At 47.6% G+C, this 21358-nt stretch overlaps 1 protein-coding gene across 1 annotated transcript; it reads left to right on the forward strand.

Annotated features, from left to right (window-relative positions):
- The first annotated feature begins 3226 nt into the window (after positions 1–3226).
- LOC115136455 (gap junction delta-2 protein-like) lies at positions 3227–20420 on the forward strand. The gene is made up of 2 exons (XM_029672036.2): positions 3227–3575; positions 18588–20420. The coding sequence occupies exons 1-2, from the start codon at positions 3499–3501 to the stop codon at positions 19441–19443; spliced, it is 933 nt and encodes a 310-aa protein (XP_029527896.1). The 5' UTR covers positions 3227–3498; the 3' UTR covers positions 19444–20420.
- The last annotated feature ends 938 nt before the right edge of the window (positions 20421–21358 follow it).

Consider the following 21358-nt stretch of genomic DNA (forward strand, 5'->3'; position numbering starts at 1 on the left):
GAAGCCCCCCCCACCACCACTCTCCCTGCCTCTTACCTCCCTCTATTTCTTCTTATGTTCTAAAACTCCATATCTCTCGGTCTGTCCTTTCTTCAAATAACATTTTATTGATCACATGCTTCGTAAACTATTTAACTAACTATTTAGCAGTCTTATGGCTTGGGGGTAGAAGCTGTTCGGGGTCCTGTCAGACTTGATGCATTGGTACCGTTTGCCATGCGGTACTAGAGAGAACAGTCTATGACTTGATTGGCTGGAGTCTTTGAGAGTTTTTTGCGCATTCCTCTGACACCGCCTGGTTCCTGGATGGCAGGGAGCTCGGCCCCAGTGATGTACTGGGCCATACGCCCTAACTTCTGTAGCGCCTTGAGATCCGATGCCAAGCAGTTACCATACCAAGTGGTGATGCAGCCAGTCAAGATGCTTTCAATGGTGCAGCTATATAACTTTTTGAGGATCTGGGGCCCATACCAAATCTTATCAACCTCCTGAGGGGGAAGAGACGTTGTCATGCCCTCTTCTCGACTGTGTTGGTGTGTGTGGACCATGGTAGATCCTTAGTGATGTGGACACTGAGGAACTTGAACCTCTCAACCCGCTCCTCTACAGCCCCGTCAATGTAAATGGGGGCATGTTCGGTCTTCCGTTTCCTGTTGTACACTATCAGCTCCTTTGTCTTGCTGACATTGAGGGACAGGTTGTTGTCCTAGCACCACATTGCCAGGTCTCGGACCTCCTCCCCATAGGCTGTCTCATCGTTTTGGTGATCGTGCCTATTCCCATCGTGTCGTCGGCAAACTTAATGATGGTGTTGGAGTTATGCGCTGCCATGCAGTTGTGGGTGAACCGGGAGTACAGGAGGGGGCTGAGAACGCACCCCTGAGGGGCTCCCGTGTTGAGAGTCAGAGTGGCGGATGTGTTGTTGCCTACACTAACCATACTGGGGGTGTGATCCAGTTGCAGAGGGAGGTGTTCAGTCCCTGGGTCCTTAGCTTAGTGATGAGGGTGGAGGTGAACTGAGCTGTAGACATTGAACAGCATTCTGACGTAGGTGTTTATTTTGATCTCTGTGTGAGTAAAGTTGTACAGGTGAAATGCTGGTAGAAATGAGGTAAGAGGGAGAGTTGAGTTGTCCTGCATTAAAATCACAGGCCAGTATCAGAGCAGCCCCTGGATGAGCATTTTCTTGTTTACTTATGGTCCTATACAGCTCATTGAGTGCAGTAAATAGACAGCTACAAAAAAATAAAGATGATAACACTCTTGGTGAATAGTATGGTCTGCAGCTTAGCATGAGGTATTCTAACTCAGGCGAGCAGAACCTCGAGACTTCCTTAATATTATAGATTGCTCACCAGCTGTTGTTAACAAAGAGACACACACCACCCCCTGATCTTACCTGACGCTGTCGTTCTGTCCTGCCGATGCACAGAAAACCAGCTAGATGTATATTATCTGTGTCCTTGTTCAGACAAGAAACATTGGATATTCTTCCCCTTGATGCTGTTACTGTTGGTGTGTGACTCACAGTGGCTACTGTACCAATGTGGCAGAGCAAGTGTGTGTGTGGGGGCAGGTGGGGGTAGTCTATGTACTGTATCACACCGCCATTATATTCATCTAATGAATTCAGCTTTCAGCAGAATACTGTACTGGGCTCATCTTTCCAGAGAAAGTTGGGGGTGGAATGGAGAAGGGGAAATGGACAGAATGTGTGAAGGGGAATGAGGAGGAGTGGGGAGGAAAATACAGTAAGGGGGAGAGGAGGGAGTGAGAAGGTGGGGGCAGAGACAAATAAGTGTGCGGTCATGCTGAATACAGTAACAGGAAGGGGCAGAGGGGGAATGGGGAGGAGGAGCAGAACCATGATTCTCTCCTGTAATCCTCTCGACAGAGGCATGAGGAGGGTGATGTGTAACTGAGAGAGTGAGAGAAGAGAGACGAGACCATGTGTACGAGAGGATGATGAGAGACAGAGTGACAGTGAGAGAGAAAGAGACTCCACATTGAGACAAAGGATTGTAGAAAAATCTAGGAAGGAAGGAAGGAAGGAAGGAAGGAAGGAAGGAAGGAAGGAGGGGTGGCGGTAGAATCCCTCATTCCAATAGAACAGGAGGAGAGAACCGAGACGGCACAAGGGAGGCATTCTTGCAAGCACAAGTGAACCAGCGATCAGACTAGCAATCCTAGCACATTTACCAGATAAGGAAATAGGGAGGGAGGAGAGAGAGAAAGAGAGGGGTCTGAAGGGGGGAATGTGGCATGCTTACGTAGTTTGACAGAGATCGAGTGAGAGAGTGAACCAGAGAGAGTGAGAGAGTGCTGAAAGGAGAGGGAGGAACAAGGAGCGAGACCTAGAGAGAGATAGGTAATCAGAGAGACTGAGCTCAGAACACAAACATAAGGAGAGGGGAAAGGAGGGAGCAAGGAGAAAGAAAGAGCAAAGAGAGGGAGAGAAGAGAGAGATGATGGTTTTCCAGGAGGATAGCCACTCATCCCTGCTCTCTGTGGCAGACATGACTCCAGGAGGAGGACTCTGCTGGAATTAGCCAGAGGGACGATAGGGGACAGCAGGTCTGCAGCACCGCTGCCTAAGTGTATGCAGCAAGGCAGCTGATTGAGTGTGTGTGCCGGCGTTTATTTTGTCTTTTTTTTTTTTACTGTTTCTTGTAGTGATTGGGGGTGGAGGAGCCAACGTTCCCATGACTAGGAATTTCAGTAAGCAATACAGTGCATGGCAGGAGCTTTATGTGCAAATGTGTCTTTACATCATAGTGTAGTAAATATATGGAGGATTCAGGCAGTGAAAGTCGGTCCTCGAGTTTTAGCGTGTGTGTGTGTGTGGCTGTGCGTGGAGGTGTGCAGAGGAGAGGTCAGCTGGGTGCAGTGTGTAGTGTGCTGGGTTAGAGGAGGCAGGGTACAGGGAAAGTACTGAACACAATGCAAGGACAAGAGCTTCACACTGATGGGAGGGAGTGCATCTGAGGTACCAGGACAGACCTGGGGGTAGGGTGGAGCACAGAGCGAGAGAGGGCAGGGAAGAGCGGGAGTGAGGGGGAGAAAGAGGGGGAGGAGGGAGAGAAGGAGAGCGAGAGCAAGATCATGGCTGTCACATACAGTGAGCTATAGCATAGATCTGAGTGGTGCAGCAGGGGGAAGACAAGCTTCACTACACAGGGAGGGGGAGGGAGGGAGAGAGGAGGAGAGAGGAGGAGAGGCAGACGGCACCACTCCTCTGCCAGGAAGAGAAGAGCACAACGGGACCGGACCGAGGGAGGGCACACACGTTCACCCCCACACAGTCACTCCCATAGAGAACCATCGGCCAGGTCAACGAGTAGAGGTCAGAAGAAGCTGGTGTGGGACGGGGGCGGATGCGCCCCCTCTGGCTGGGGACCGTCGGGAGCGCTGAGCCCAGGAGGAGGGGGAGGAGGAGCGGGAGGAAGAGGGGGAGAGCCCCGGAGCCCCGGTTCCTCCTTAGGCTGAACCTGTCTTTCAATGACCATGGGGGAGTGGACCATTCTGGAGCGGCTGCTCGAGGCTGCTGTCCAGCAACATTCTACCATGATTGGGAGGTAAGACTGTCCTCCTGCCACTCATCACCAGTGTCTGTGTGTGTAAAAATAGTTTTGTGTGTGTGTGTGTTTTGTGATGGGAAATGCTTGTGTGTGTTTTTTTATTGAAGGTGTGTTGGTGTTTTGGCAGATAGCCTAGCAGTTTAGAGCATTGGACCAGTAACCGAAAGGTCACTGGTTCGAATCCCCGATCCGACTAGATGACAAATCTGTCGATGTGCCCTTGAGCAAGGCTCTTAACCTTAATTGCTCCTGTAAGTCACTCTGGATAAGAGCATCTGCTAAATTACAAAAACGTAAATGTATGTGTGTTTTGAGTGTTAACTGGGTTGGTGGTATCCCTGAGGACTGTCCCAGCAGTAGCCTCCTCCCCGCCCCTCCCCTCCTCGGCCATTCCCCCCTTCTGTGCCCATCATTATTTAAGGCAAAGCTAATTGCACATAATCAATAGCTGGTATTACTGGGCATTAGGGCTAATTCAGCCAAGCTCCTGTGTTGATTTCACCTATTGGTCCTGGTATTGATGGAGGGGCAATGGCGGTCTCTAGTAGGAGGAGGAGGAGAGCGAGACATACCGAGAAAAGAGATTCAGAGGACAGAAATGAAGGTGTGGGTGAGCAGGATGAGATGGAGGAAATTATTCTGAACTTGGCAGAGGAGAGATTGCTTCTTGTGGTTTTGTGTGTTCTGTAGTTACTGGAGTGTAGTGACAGAAGGTTATGCATGAGCAGATTGGAGTCTTATTAGCAGTGGAGACATGTACTGAGGACAAACATACTGTAATGGCAGATTTCTTTCTCTGGCATGTGAAAAATATCCTTCATCGTCTCTCGCCTGCGTGATTAGTCAAATTCAAAGTGTGATTTTCCACCCATTAACCACAATGTGAGTTACTCACATTGGTAAACTGCACTTGTCCCCTGTATGGAAAAATCACACATGATATTTCCATATGCTTGCTTACCCAGTGAAGCATACAGCTATAGGATTTCAGGATTGCAGTACCGTGCAGTAGAGAGGAAGTCTACAGAGCTTGGCTACCTATGTTAACATGGAGGCCAGCTGCACTGCTGTGCTCATTAACCTCAACCCCAGGTAGTCCCCAGCAAGGGCAAAGCCTGACCTTCTCTCTCATACAAGCATAGTACAATCACTGCGTGTCTGTGTTTGTGTCTGTTTTTGTGCTTTTGTCTTTTTTTTGTGTGTGTGTCTCTGTGATTGTATGTGTATGTGTATGTCTGTGTATGTCTGTGTTTGCCTGTGTATGTCTGTGTATGTGTATGTCTGTGTATGTCTGTGTATGTTTGTGTTTATCTGTGTATGTGTATGTCTGTGTTTGTCTGTGTATGTCTGTGTTTATCTGTGTATGTGTTTGTTTGTGTATGTGTTTGTCTGTGTATGTCTGTCTGTCTGTGTATGTGTTTGTCTGTGTCTGTCTGTGTATGTGTTTGTCTGTGTATGTGTTTGTCTGTGTATGTGTGTGCACGTACATGTTTAACAGAGTATGTGGCTAGAAGGCTATATACAGCAGTCTAAATAGAGACTGAGGGCGACATTTTCCTAGTGCAAAAGCGCTGTGCAAAGTACAAACATTACCATAAATCTCATTATAATCTAGCAGCGCTATTTCATTTGAAACTTTTCTTCAACAATGTGCGTTATGAAGAAGCAACTATTTATGTTTTGCTTAGTTTACTAAACTCAAGTTAAATAATTGACTAAATAATCAAATCGGAGGGGATTATTTAACTTGAGTTTAGTAAACTGAGCAATACATAAAGTCACCTCTTCATAGCACATTGTTTAAGAAGGTTTCAAATGAAATAGTGTTGCTAGATTATAATGAGATTTATGGTAATGTTTGCACTTTGCACAGCGCTTTTGAACTATGAAATGTCACAACAATGTTCATGGTGTTAAATGTAGGTTGTAGTGTAGTATCACTATAGTATTATTATTTCATATTATTCAACATGGTGGATATGAAAAGCAAAAGGAATAATTATAACCACAAATAGGAGCTAAGTGGGATAACAAATCCAAGTTCAGGCACTGGTGTGGGTCTGCAAGTTGAAAAGCCTTTAATGTGTGGGCGAAGTCATAATTCAAATCCACCAAGGCGAATCGGCTAACGAGTTCATCAGGGTGTCCCAATGGTCGATATGATTTGGGGTCATGCTAAAGTAGATCAAAGTTCTGAAAAATACTGATAAAGTAGACTACACAAACAACCAAACCAAATATGTGAGTGTGGACACATACTGTATCTCCCCATTTCTCTAAATGCCAAACGATGATGAACAGGATAAGGGATCCACATTTTCCATCTCCTTTGAGTTTAGATCAAGCCCCTGTCTGGCAACTAGAATCAATGATAGTCTGTTGGGTGCAAAAGAGGAATACATTAATCAGAGAATGAATCAACGAATGAAGAAACGCCTACAATCATTCAGAAGCAGAGACAACACATGTGTTTGCGGTGTCTGACAGAGCGCATTATTAATGCTGACATGGACTTCTGTTCGTGTCTTTTATTCTTAATCTGAGCGCTGCTGTTGATCATGCGCTTTACAGGCCCGACAAGAAAGGCTTTCCCCCTCATATCAAACATATTTGATGACTAATTCTCCTCAAGCTAAACGTGGGTCCATCCTTTTCATCATAGTCTCCTTCTGTAGTATTTATATATGTGGAGTTAAAGGCATTGAGGTGTTTCCACACTTTATACCAGACATGGTCAGATGACTAAAGTGATCATGTGAATACTGACCCTATAGTGCACCACAGTTAAGTCTCTTTTTATTTGTACATTTTGACGCTCAGTAGCCTACATTCCTCTGGTTTCTCCTGCCGCTGGTGAGGACATGAGGGTGTGTTGTAACGGATACCTTAGTGTTTGGGCCATGTTCAATCTGTTAGTCCTGTCTGTGTGGCCTCTAGATGTTAGCAGTAACCCAATATCTCTGTGGTGGCCCTCTGTCAGTCCATTCTGTCTGTGTGAATTTAGATTCTTAATAGCAACTGCAGATATGGAACTGAGTGTTACGTACATGGTGCATGTATACAGGGTGATTCTTTAAGCTACTGCAACGTGTTGGTGAAGGCCTGGTTGTGAAATTGTTTCATGTGGTCAGACTGCTGTTTCAGAGATGTGGCTCTGCTAGTCATTAGATATCAGGGTCAGGTCAGCCATTTTGCACATTCAGTAGTGTATGTAAATGTAGCAGCGGTCTGATTAGAATGCATGTTCATGTATATGTGGCAGTTCTGTTATAATCCTGCTCACTAGATTCTCTTCTGACTCCAAATCAAGTCTCTGTCCCCCTCCTGCAGTCACTGTGCCTTATACTGTATCTTTGTCCTCACTGTCCTCTATAGGCTATCTCTCCCCCCCTTTGCTCTGCTTCATTCTGACGCACACACACACACACACACACACACACACACACACACACACACACACACACACACACACACACACACACACGCCTGTGATCTCTCTTACAAAGCGTTAATGTGCTCTTCCAGGAGAGAAATAAGCCGGGGTAGTTCCTGTATTAAATCAGGTTAAACACCTTGCAGGTAAAAGGGAAAGGAAGTGTGTTGATGCATCATTTTCTCCACTGCAATGCTGTAGTGGGGTCAGTGCCAGAGACGAATGGAGCAGGAAGAGAGAGAGAATGGAGGACTAGGGGATCAGGGAGAGATTAAACAATGGAAATGAGGGGATGGAGGGATGGGAAGGAAGGGATAGTGCTGCAGAGGCTGAGGAAAAAAAGAGGATAAGTTTCCATCTGCAGAGTATCTGAGTTGGCAGCACAGGTTGTTATCACAGTCAGTGGCATGGAGAATCTGTGTCATTACTCAATACACTGGAGATGCTAACTGACCCTACTGCAGAGGAGACAGCCATACTGGATTGGATACACCCACAGCATCGGGCTAGATTTTTACATTTTAGCAGACACTCTTATCCAGAGCATCTTACAGTAGTGAGTGTATACATTTTCATACTGGTCCCTCGTGAAATCAAACCCACAACCCTGTCGTTGCAAACACCATGCTCTACCAACTGAGCCACGTGTTTTTCAGACATATTTGATTTGAAACATTCTCAATATTTGATACAAAATAAGACGCCTGTTACATATAGTTAGTATTTGCTTCTTTTACATAGTCCCATATTCACAGAGGAGAATAGTGATGCCATACAATATTCACCAACTAGCTCAAACACTAATTGAAAGAGGGAGGTAGAGAGGGAGAGACAGAGAGAGGGGGGAGATGAAGAGATGCTCCTTCAGTGTGATAGCCAGTGTGTTGTAATGTAATGCAGCTCTCTAATCTCTGTGCTTGGTCAGGTCTTCATTATGTGCTGCCATAAGCAATTAGCTGTGTCTTGTTACGGAGACATGCTCCGTATGAGATGAAATAACATTTTCACTCTGGGTGTCCAGTATGTGTGGCTGAATATTATGTGACTGCTCTCTGTTCTTGTGCCCTTGGTGTTTGTCCACTGTCCACAATGTATTTGCGTTTCTGCTAGTTCTGGCTGTATGCAGGCCTATGTGTGAGTACTCGTGGGGTGAGCTAGTATGTGTTTGAGAGGTACAGTGTATGTATGCATAGCATGTGAGATCATGACCTAGTGTATTCATGAGTCTGTGAGCATCATCAGCGTGTGTATATATGTGTATGCATATGTGTCAGTGTGTGTGTGTGTGTACGTTTGTGTGTATGAGCTGGTGTGTGGGTGTTTTCCCTGTGCATCTGGGGTCAGTGCTCAGAGCCAGTGCAGCCTCTGAAGGCTGGCAGCAGCAGCTGCTGTGTGGATGAACGTGTGAGAGCCTTTCGAAGAGCCAGGGCCTGGATGTCCAGCCAGCACACCAACTACTACAGGAGCTACCATAGTCTACCATGCCAGACCTCCAAAACCAGGTCGTTGTCATGGCCTGGTTCGCGACGAGGCTGCCATAGACCTAACACTGGAGCTGCTAAAACAGATTACACAGCCTACACATCAGATAATCTAAAGTATACTGTAGAAACAATGCAGCAGAGCCGCAGAGTGTTTAGAGGCTACACACAAAATGAATTGACTATACTGTAAAGACTTCCTGGCCATTCAGCATTACCAACAGTGCTTGTATAAACCACCATTCAATAGACACTGGCTCAGTGTACTAGACACAGTACTCAGTGGACTTGCTGTTTCTATACCTTTCACCATTACTGTAGGAGTTCTAAGAGCCTGCTCTGATTCATGACTGTGACATCATCCTAGACCAAAGATAGCTAGAGATTCAATTATCCACTTGGGCTGCAATCAGACATGCTCTTTAGCTGGATGATTGGGTCTCCAATCAGAGACCTGGCTGTGGTGATTTACATCACATTCCATACCAGCCAAGAATGCCTTCCTCACTGGTACATTCATCTGGACAGGCTGTTTCTATAGTAACTCACAACTGTGTATATGTGCACATTTGATGCAATATCGTCATTAAGGAATGATTCATCGCCATGATTATTGGTGAATTTGAACACATACGGTATGAGAAAATCTATAGCATTTTATATACCTTGAAAGTATGGTTTGGTCACAGTGGGGCGAATCGTCTGGTTTTCTAGGTATGAGATGACTGATGTAAGACATGTTCCAGCCAGTCTTGCTGTAAGTGATCTGAGGCTGGAGCGTTGATGGTGTTGTACAGAGCTGTGTAGATGTGGTGCCTGGATCCGCATCCTGGATCTTCTGGACCAGTTCAACCAGTTCAACCAGTTCAAGCAATGGCCTCGAGTAAATTACGCCGTTGGCTTGATTGAAGAGCTTCCAAAACAAGCAGGCGAACTTCTAATGATAGTCAAACATCTTTTTGATCATCTGGAGTGGGATATTCAGATGGTGAGGGCCTAAGGGCCTTCCTGCCTTCGTTTGCTCTAAAGTATGGGTCCTCTCTCTGCAGGGTTTAACTGATGTTTCTAGATGACCTTTTTCCACTGCTTTCTGCTAATGCAGCAATCTACTCCATGCTGATTATCCTATTCTACAGCAGAACAACACACACACACACACACACACACACACACACACACACACACACACACACACACACACACACACACACACACACACACACACACACACACACACACACACACACACACACACACACACACACACACACACACACACACACACACACACACACACACACACACACACACACACACACACACACACACACACACACACACACACACACACACACACACACACACACACACACACACACACACACACACACACACACACACACACACACACACACACACACACACACACACACACACACACACACACACACACACACACACACACACACACACACACACACACACACACACACACACACACACACACACACACACACACACACACACACACACACACACACACACACACACACACACACACACACACACACACACACACACACACACACACACACACACACACACACACACACACACACACACACACACACACACACACACACACACACACACACACACACACACACACACACACACACACACACACACACACACACACACACACACACACACACACACACACACACACACACACACACACACACACACACACACACACACACACACACACACACACACACACACACACACACACACACACACACACACACACACACACACACACACACACACACACACACACACACACACACACACACACACACACACACACACACACACACACACACACACACACACACACACACACACACACACACACACACACACACACACACACACACACACACAACACACACACACACACACACACACACACACACACACACACACACACACACACACACACACACACACACACACACACACACACACACACACACACACACACACACACACACACACACACACACACACACACACACACACACACACACACACACACACACACACACACACACACACACACACACACACACACACACACACACACACACACACACACACACACACACACACACACACACACACACACACACACACACACACACACACAGCAATCCCAAACCATGTACCACTTACACCCAAACACACACACACACACACACACACACACACACACACACACACACACACACACACACACACACACAACACCTGAATAAACCAACAGTCTAACACCTGAATAAACCAACAGCTCAGGACCGCAGTAAAACTCACACTGCGCAACACCATCACGTACCCCCTGTCAAACATTGCAGGCAAAGCAACCCTGTGAATTCTGCAGAACCTAATACATAAGAGGGAAATGTAATGACCTGTGTCTTTCCCGGGAACTATTCAGTACAAGAATACATCAAACATGAGGCATAATGAACACATCTGTAATGTTGATTATGGGTTAGTTAGAAACCATACGGTCATATGCTGTGGACGTGTGAACAGACAGCCTGTGTAGTGTAGCATAGGTGCAGCGCAGGGCCCGCCCCTCTGATGCAGCACACAGCAGGTGTTTGAATGATGATGACAGTCACTCGTTGTGACCGCAGGACCTGGACCAGGCTGCACCAAGGGAACTGCTGCAACACAAACTCACTCAGAGCATCTCTGTGACGACTTGACAGAGGCTCTGTCACACTCAGACTCCTTCATTGTTGAGATACATACAGAAGCCTGTCTTGTTCTGTTATCCATTCAATACATTGACAGGGCAATCAGCAGCTGCAGCTGTGTAGATTCTCACATTTCAAAACCCAGAGATACAGTAGGGATAATAAGGTTATTTGCCATTAGCTTTATGAAACAGGACACAATATGCTTTCATCTAGGAGTGTCAAATGCCTTGCTGAGAAACATCAATACCCTCACTTTCAGTCAAACCATCAAGGAGACAAACACTTACAGTGCATTCGGAAAGTATTCAGACCCCTACACTTTTTCCATATTTTGTTATATTACAACCTTATTCTAAAATTGATTCAATTATTATTTTCCCTCCTCAATCTACACACAATACCCCATAATGACAAATAGAAAACAGGTTCTTAGAAATGTTTGCAATTTTATGAATTTTTAAAACAGAAATACCTTACCTTACAATACCGTATTTTTTCATAAGTATTCAGACCTTTTGCTATGAGACTTGAAATTGAGCTCAGGTGCATCCTGTTTCCATTGATCATCCTTGACATGTTTCTACAACTTGATTAGAGTCCACCTGTGGTAAATTGAATTGATTGGGCATGATTTGGAAAGTCACACACCTGTCTATATAAGGTCTCACAGTTGACAGTGCATGTCAGAGCAAAAACCAAGCCATGAGGTCGAAGGAATTGTCAGTAGAGCTTCGAGACTGGATTGTGTTGAGGCACAGATTTGGGGAAGGGTACCATTTTTTTCTGCAGCATTGAAGGTCCCCAAGAACACAGTGGCCTCCATCATTCTTAAATGGAAGACGTTTGGAAGCACAAAGACTCTTCCTAGAGCTGGCTGCTCGGGCCAAACTGAGCAATCGGGGGAGAAGGGCCTTGGTCAGGGAGGTGACCAAGAACCCGATGGTCACTCTGACTAAACTCCAGAGCTCCTCTGTAGAGATGGGAGAACCTTCCAGAAGGACAACCATCTCTGCAGCACTCCACCAATCAGGCCTTTATGGTAGAGTGGCCAGACGGAAGCCATTCCTCAGTACATGACAGCCCCTTGGAGTTTGCCAAAAGGCACCTAAAGGACTCTCAGACCATGAGAAACAAGATTCTCTTGTCTGATGAAACCAAGATTGAACTATTTGGCCTGAATGCCAAGCGTCACGTCTGGAGGAAACCTGGCACCATCCCTACGATGAATTATGTTGGTGGCAGCATCATGCTGTGGGGATGTTTTTCAGTGGCAGGGACTGGGCGACTAGTCAGGATTGAGGGAAATATGAATGGAACAGAGAGATCCTTGATGACAACCTGCTCCAGAGTGCTCAGGACCTCAGACTGCAAGGACCTGATGCCGGAGATGAGAAGCAGGTACGGGGAGTCAAACATTTATTCAGGGACAGACATGGAACACGACAGGAACAGCGTCAGCACACAGGTAAACGAGAACATATGACAAACAATCCTGATGCAGGGAACAGAGCTAGGAAACAGACAGAAATAGGGAAGGAAATTACACAAGTAATTGAGTCCACGTGAGTCCAATGAGCGCTGATGCGCGTGACGGGGAAAGGCAGGTGTGCGTACTGGATGTGTTGGGGAGTATGGCGCCCTCGAGAGCCAGAGGGAGGAAGAGCGGGAGCAGGCGTGACACAGACTGGGGCGACGGTTCACCTTCCAACGGGACAACCACCCAAAGTACACAGCCAAGACAATGCAGGAGTGGCTTCGGGACAAGTCTCTGAATGTCCTTGAGTGGCCCAGCCAGAGCCCAGACATGAACCCAATCGAACATGTCTAGAGAGACCTGAAAATAGCTGTGCAGCAATGCTCCCCATCCAACCTGATTGAGCTTGAGAGGATCTGCAGAGAAGAATGGGAGAAACTCCCCAAAAACAGGTGTGCCAAGCTTATAGCGTCATACCCAAAAAGACTCACGGCTGTAATCGCTGCCAAAGGTGCTGAGTAAAAGTACTGAGTTAAGGGTCTGAATACTTACATAAATGTGATATTTCAGTTTGGGATTTTTTATACTTTTGCAAATATTTCTAAAAACCTGTTTTTGCTTTGTCATTATGGGGTACTGTGTGTACATTGACGAGGGAAGAAACGACGAGGGAAGAAACGATTTAGTCAATTTAAGAATAAGGCTGTAACGTAACAAAATGTGGAAAAGTGAAGGGGTCTGAATACTTTCTGAATGCAGTGTGTGTGTGTGTGTGGTGCATGTATGGCTGTGTGTCTGTGTAGCTGTGTGTGTGTAGTGCATGTATGGCTGTGTGTCTGTGTGGCTGTGTGTGTGGCTGTGTGTCTGTATGGCTGTGTGTCTGTGTAGCTGTGTGTGTGTAGTGCATGTATGGCTGTGCGTCTGTGTGGCTGTGTGTGTGGCTGTGTGTCTGTATGGCTGTATGGCTGTGTGTCTGTGTGGCTGTGTGTGTGTCTGTATGGCTGTGTGTCTGTGTAGCTGTGTGTGTGTAGTGCATGTATGGCTGTGTGACTGTGTGTGTGGCTGTGTATCTGTATGGCTATGTGTCTGCGCTTGTAATTGTGTACTTGCTTGTGTGATTCCCTGCATGCATGTGTGTTCTATAAGAGTGGAAGTGTGTGCAAATGTTCATGTACATGGCATTGAACCTCTGAAACACCAAAGGTGTAGAAATCTCTTCTGTTTTATTTTCAAACACACTGAGAGGCAGTGTAGCGTACACACAGCTGCTCCAAACACAGACGACCAGACACACATGCCACCTCGCACAAGCAAGGGATACACAGGGAATACACAAGCACCCACACACACACACACACACACACACACACACACACACACACACACACACACACACACACACACACACACACACACACACACACACACACACACACACACACACACACACACAGTACATGCACACTTACATACACACATAAAAATAAACATGCATATGCAAACACATACACATGCCCATGCGAGGCCCAGGTGGTGTGAGAACAGTCCTGCAGCAGCATGCAACTCTATTTAAAGTCTGTACCATAGTACCACATGTTCTGCCTGCTCTGCTGCCCGGCTAGGAATCTGTACCATCACATCTGTCTGTCTTTCCCCCTGATTTAGCATGTTTGTCTCACTTTACATCTGCCTGTCTTTCCCCCTGATTTAGCATGTTTGTCTCACTTTACATCTGCCTGTCTTTCCCCCTGATTTAGCATGTTTGTCTCACTTTACATCTGCCTGTCTTTCCCCCTGATTTAGCATGTTTGTCTCACTTTACATCTGCCTGTCTTTCCCCCTGATTTAGCATGTTTGTCTCACTTTACATCTGCCTGTCTTTCCCCCTGATTTAGCATGTTTGTCTCACTTTACATCTGCCTGTCTTTCCCCCTGATTTCTCACTTTACATCTGCCTGTCTTTCCCCCTGATTTAGCATGTTTGTCTCACTTTACATCTGCCTGTCTTTCCCCCTGATTTAGCATGTTTGTCTCACTTTACATCTGTCTGTCTTTCCCCCTGATTTAGCATGTTTGTCTCACTTTACATCTGCCTGTCTATCTGTCTACATTCATAAGGTTTCAGTATCTTCTCACGCCTCACACACAGTTCTTATTTCTCTCACTCCTTCATCCCTCCATCCCTTGCTCTCTTCTCCTCTCTCTCCCTGAGCCTCCGCTCTGACTGGATCAGTAGGGGGTTGCTGTGGTAACTGGCCACGGAGAGTGGGTGTGGGGGGAGGTGGGGCTAATTTTAAAGACACACCAGGGTCTCCTTTGACACTGCACTATGAAAGAACTAGGAGAGAGAGAGAGAGGGGGAGAGAACAAAAGAGATGGAGTGTGAGGGACATAGAGAGAGAAAGGAACAGAGAGAGATAGGAGGAGAGGGATGTAAAGAGAGAGGGAGTGAGAGGGACATAGAGAGAGAAAGGAACAGAGAGAGATAGGAGGAGAGGGATGTAAAGAGAGATGGAGTGAGAGGGACATAGAGAGAGAAAGGAACAGAGAGAGATAGGAGGAGAGGGATGTAAAGAGAGATGGAGTGAGAGGGACATAGAGAGAGAAAGGAACAGAGAGAGATAGGAGGAGAGGGATGTAAAGAGAGAGGGAGTGAGAGGGACATAGAGAGAGAAAGGAACAGAGAGAGATAGGAGGAGAGGGATGTAAAGAGAGAGGGAGTGAGAGGGACATAGAGAGAGAAAGGAACAGAGAGATAGGAGGAGAGGGATGTAAAGAGAGATGGAGTGAGAGGGACATAGAGAGAGAAAGGAACAGAGAGAGATAGGAGGAGAGGGATGTAAAGAGAGATGGAGTGAGAGGGACATAGAGAGAGAAAGGAACAGAGAGAGATAGGAGGAGAGGGATGTAAAGAGAGAGGGAGTGAGAGGGACATAGAGAGAGAAAGGAACAGAGAGAGATAGGAGGAGAGGGATGTAAAGAGAGATGGAGTGAGAGGGACATAGAGAGAGGAACAGAGAGAGATAGGAGGAGAGGGAGAGAGGGACATAGAGAGAGAAAGGAACAGAGAGATAGGAGAGGATGTAAAAGAGATGGAGGAGAGGGACATAGAGAGAGAAAGGAACAGAGAGAGATAGGAGGAGAGGGATGTAAAGAGAGAGGGAGTGAGAGGGACATAGTGAGAGAAAGGAACAGAGAGAGATAGGAGGAGAGGGATGTAAAGAGAGAGGGAGTGAGAGGGACATAGAGAGAGAAAGGAACAGAGAGAGATAGGAGGAGAGGGATGTAAAGAGAGATGGAGTGAGAGGGACATAGAGAGAGAAAGGAACAGAGAGAGATAGGAGGAGAGGGATGTAAAGAGAGAGGGAGTGAGAGGGACATAGAGAGAGAAAGGAACAGAGAGAGATAGGAGGAGAGGGATGTAAAGAGAGAGGGAGTGAGAGGGACATAGAGAGAGAAAGGAACAGAGAGATAGGAGGAGAGGGATGTAAAGAGAGATGGAGTGAGAGGGACATAGAGAGAGAAAGGAACAGAGAGAGATAGGAGGAGAGGGATGTAAAGAGAGAGGGAGTGAGAGGGACATAGAGAGAGAAAGGAACAGAGAGATAGGAGGAGAGGGATGTAAAGAGAGATGGAGTGAGAGGGACATAGGAGGAGAGGGAGAGAGAAGTGAGAGGGACATAGAGAGAGAGAGAGATAGGAGGAGAGGGAGGAGGAGAGGGATGAAAGGAAAGAGAGAGGGAGTGTGAGGGACATAGAGAGAGAAAGGAACAGAGAGAGATAGGAAGAGAGGGATGTAAAGAGAGAGGGAGTGAGAGGGACATAGTGAGAGAAAGGAACAGAGAGAGATAGGAAGAGAGGGATGTAAAGAGAGAGGGAGTGTGAGGGACATAGAGAGAGAAAGGAACAGAGAGAGATAGGAGGAGAGGGATGTAAAGAGAGAGGGAGTGAGAGAGAGATTAAAAATGGCAGCATATGTATTCAGCAGTGATAAAGATGTTAATTGAACAGCCACCGGTAGCTGCCTCTTTCACGTAAATGGAGGCTATATCTAAGCTGCTTAGCAACAGTAAAATGAGGGTCTGCATCTTCTGAGGAACTCTACAACCTGCTGCTCCAAATGAAGTGCACACACTCAATCAATGTCCCATTGAACACTTCACCATCAGTCAAACCAATAATATGGGCTAAATAATCAATACACAGGAAGGGAGGGAGAGAGCATGAGGGGCGGGGCATTGCTTTAGGACAGCACTTGCGGTGAATTTTAAACATCGCTGATGTCATTTGGTTGACATTTTCGCTGATGCCAGTGGAGCATATTGCAGTACATAAACCATGTTTAGGTGAGGAAGCATTGATAAAGTATAGTAGCCTATTCAATGGGGTTTAGATCGTCTGGGTGTGTGTGGATGTAGTAGTACTGGGTAGATTGAGGAGGAGTGGGATTAAGCTCTCAGCACGTCTCCACAGGCAGAGCTGAGAGGGAGAGAGCTCATCTCTTGTCTGTCTGCTGTTGAAAAATGAATGGAGATGCTGGCTGGATAGGAGACAGGAGGGTTACGCTCAGCCAGCAACATGATGGATATTCATGCAGGGTTCCACATGTTCATTATCCACAGAAATGACTGAGACTATCTCTCCTCTCCTACCTTTCTTCGTTTCACACTGCAGCAGCTGAGGGATTCGTGCACACACACAAATTCACACACACACACGCATTCACACACACACGCAAGCACACACACATTCACACACACACACACACACACACACACACACACACACACACACACACACACCCACACACACACACACACACACACACACACACACACACACACACACACACACACACACACACACACACACACACACACACACACACACACACACACACACACACACACACACACACACACACACACACACACACACACACACAGAGAGCGACCACTACACACATCTGATCAAACTTGTCCTTGGTGTGAGAGCTGCTTTTGTCTCCATTTTTATACTGTGGTTGAGCAGAGGTACATATAAAACACAGCTTTTATTGGCTTAAGACAAATGATGTCACTATAATTCACACATTTATTTTTATTTTTATTTCACCTTTATTTAACCAGGTAGGCTAGTTGAGAACACCTTTATTTAACCAGGTAGGCTAGTTGAGAACACCTTTATTTAACCAGGTAGGCTAGTTGAGAACACCTTTATTTAACCAGGTAGGCTAGTTGAGAACACCTTTATTTAACCAGGTAGGCTAGTTGAGAACATCTTTATTTAACCAGGTAGGCAAGTTGAGAACACCTTTATTTAACCAGGTAGGCTAGTTGAGAACACCTTTATTTAACCAGGTAGGCTAGTTGAGAACACCTTTATTTAACCAGGTAGGCTAGTTGAGAACAAGTTCTCATTTACAATTGCGACCTGGCCAAGATAAAGCAAAGCAGTTCGACACATACAACAACACAGAGTTACACATGGAGTAAAACAAACATACAGTCAATAATATAGTATAAACCAAGCCGACCTGCAAACACATTAGCTTTGGCTTTCAATTAATGACAATAGACGAGTAACATGTCTAATTAATCATGTCAATATCACAGGACTTACAATGATTATTTGTTCTAAACTTTCAATACATTTCCTGGTTGGAGGACTCCCAGAATCAGGAGGAAATAAGTAGGAAATACGAAATCCTCCAACTAGGATGACTGTGAAACCAGGACATTTATTGAAAGATCCCAGAATTGTGCAACCGTAGCTACATTTAACACTCCTCTTAACACATAACTGACATTGTGTCTTCCCCACCCCTCTCTCTTTCCCTCTCTCCAGGATCCTGCTGACCGTAGTAGTGATCTTCCGTATTTTGATAGTAGGTATAGTGGGTGAAAAAGTCTATGAGGACGAGCAGATAATGTTCATCTGCAACACTATGCAGCCGGGCTGCAACCAGGCCTGCTACGACAAGGCCTTCCCCATATCCCACATCCGCTTCTGGGTCTTCCAGATCATCTTGGTGTGTACGCCCAGCCTATGCTTCATCACCTACTCTGTGCACCAGTCCGCCAAGCAGCGTGACCGCAGTTACTCCATGCTACACCCCTACATAGACCATGGTCATGCAAGTCACCACAGTCGCGGAGGCGACCACCACGCCCGCAAGCTGCGCAACATCAACGGTATCCTGGTGCAGAACCCCGACAGCGGCAAGGAGGAGCAGGACCTGGAGGTCAAGGAGATCCCAAATGTACCCCGGGGGCTCACGCAGGCCAAGAGCGCCAAGGTGCGGCGGCAGGAGGGCATCTCCCGCTTCTACGTCATCCAGGTGGTGTTCCGTAACGTGCTGGAGATCGGCTTCCTGGCAGGCCAGTACTTCCTGTATGGCTTCAACGTGCCAGGGATGTTTGAGTGTGACCGTTACCCCTGCGTGAAGGAGGTGGAGTGTTACGTGTCACGCCCCACAGAGAAGACAGTGTTCCTGATCTTCATGTTTGCGGTGAGCGGCATTTGTGTGCTGCTCAACCTGGCCGAGCTCAACCACCTGGGCTGGAGGAAGATCAAGACGGCCGTCAGGGGTGTTCAGGCCCGCAGGAAGTCCATCTGTGAGGTGCGTAAGAAGGACGTGTCGCATGTGTCCCAGGCCCCCAACCTGGGCAGGACCCAGTCCAGTGAGTCAGCCTATGTCTGACAGAGGCTCCTCCACATGGGGGACCTGGACCTCTGGACCGAGCACAGATTTCTCTGGGGAGGACGAACACTCAATCCAGCTCCCCCCACCCTGAGGGGCACTAACTTTACACTGCAACATTATTCAGGGGTGCAGAGGGACTTCACATGGCCATACTGGAGGATTATTGGAGAGAAGAGCTTTTTGGACTCTACAGGAGAGAGAAAGTACCTAAATGGCAGTTGAGGTACTAACTAAAGTTAGATTTAAACTGTTGGGAGTGTTGTGCCTTCCAAGAGAACACACTGGATAAAGAGAAGATGGAACTAATTACTGTAAGAATATGAATTAAGGATAGTTCAAATTAAGAAATAAGTCTCACATAAATATATTATCTTTGCCTTTGTGAGAGGTCAAACATTGTCCCTTCATTTATTTAAGTATGTGTGCATATGCAAGAACGTATGTGTGAGCATGCATGCGCATGTGTGTGTGTGTGTGTGTGTGCGCAAGAGATAAGGCAGTGTGTATGTCCTTTGTTCTGCAGAGTCAGAGCAGAGACGATGGGTGAAGTTGAGTTGCTGAGGGAATGAAAACATTCCTCCTTTCCGTTATTTTCCTTCCCTGCGGCAGATCCACTATAAGGAGGAGCCAAGCAGAGGAGATGCACCTTTTATCATCCCCTTAGAAACCCAGAAAAGAAGGCTTTAAAATGTTTTCAAAAATCAACACCAAAACTACACCTCAGCACAAACTGGAACCCCTGTCCACGTCCTGTCCACGTCCCCGTCCCCGTCCTGTCCCCGTCCCCGTCCACGTCCCCGTCCTGTCCCGTACCTGTCCTGTCCCGTACCCGTCCTGTCCCCGTCCCCGTCCTGTCCCGTACCCGTCCTGTCCCCGTCCCCGTCCCCGTCCTGTCCCCGTCCCCGTCCTGTCCCGTACCCGTCCCCCTCCCCGTCCACGTCCCCGTCCTGTCCACGCCCCCGTCCCCGTCCCCGTCCCGTTCTGTCCCCGTCCTGTCCGTGCACCCGTCCTGTCCCGCACCCGTCCTGTCCCCGTCCTGTCCCCGTCCCGCCCACGTCCCCGTCCTGTCCCGTACCCGTCCCCGTCCTGTCCCCGTCCTGTCCTGTCCCCGTCCCCGTCCTGTCCCCGCCCCCGTCCCCGTCCTGTCCCGTACCGTCCCCGTCCTGTCCCTGTCCCCGTCCCGTCCCCGTACCCGCCCCCGTCCCGCACCCGTCCCGCCCCGTCCCCGTCCTGTCCCGCACCCGCCCCCCGTCCTGTCCCGTACCCGCCCCCCGTCCTGTCCCGTACCCGTCCCCGTCCTGTCCCCGCACCCGTCCTGTCCCCGTCCCGTCCACGTCCCCGTCCTGTCCCGTACCCATCCCCGTCCTGTCCCCGTCCTGTCCCCGTCCCCGTCCACGTCCCCGTCCTGTCCCCGTACCCGCCCCCCGTCCACGCCCCCGTCCTGTCCCCGTCCCCGTCCTGTCCCCGTCCTCTCCCCGTCCCCGTCCACGTCCCCATCCCCGTCCTGTCCCTGTCCTGTCCCCGTCCTCGCCCCCGTCCTGTCCCGTACCGCCCCCGTCCCCGTCCACGTCCACGTACACGTCCCGTCCCCATCCCCGGCCCCGTCCCCGTCCCCCCGTCCCCGTCCCCACTCCCTGCACTAGCATTCCTCCCATAGCCCCCCGTCCCCTGTCCCCCCGTCCCCCCATCGCTGTATAATGCATTATTTTACAAGACTGACTACAGTATGAAGCACTAAAGGAATGAATGGGATTCCAACCAGCCGTTATTCCTCCATTACACAGGAAACAGAAGTATTTACTCACAGAACATTTGAACATTTTTAACCCACAAGTTTTTGCTTTACTATCGAATTTGGTGCCATATTTCCAAGTTACTGTAAATAATTGAATGTAATAATAATTGCATAAAG

The sequence above is a fragment of the Oncorhynchus nerka genome, linkage group LG10, assembly GCF_034236695.1.
Source record: "Oncorhynchus nerka isolate Pitt River linkage group LG10, Oner_Uvic_2.0, whole genome shotgun sequence".
NCBI classification, from domain to species: Eukaryota; Metazoa; Chordata; class Actinopteri; order Salmoniformes; family Salmonidae; genus Oncorhynchus; species Oncorhynchus nerka.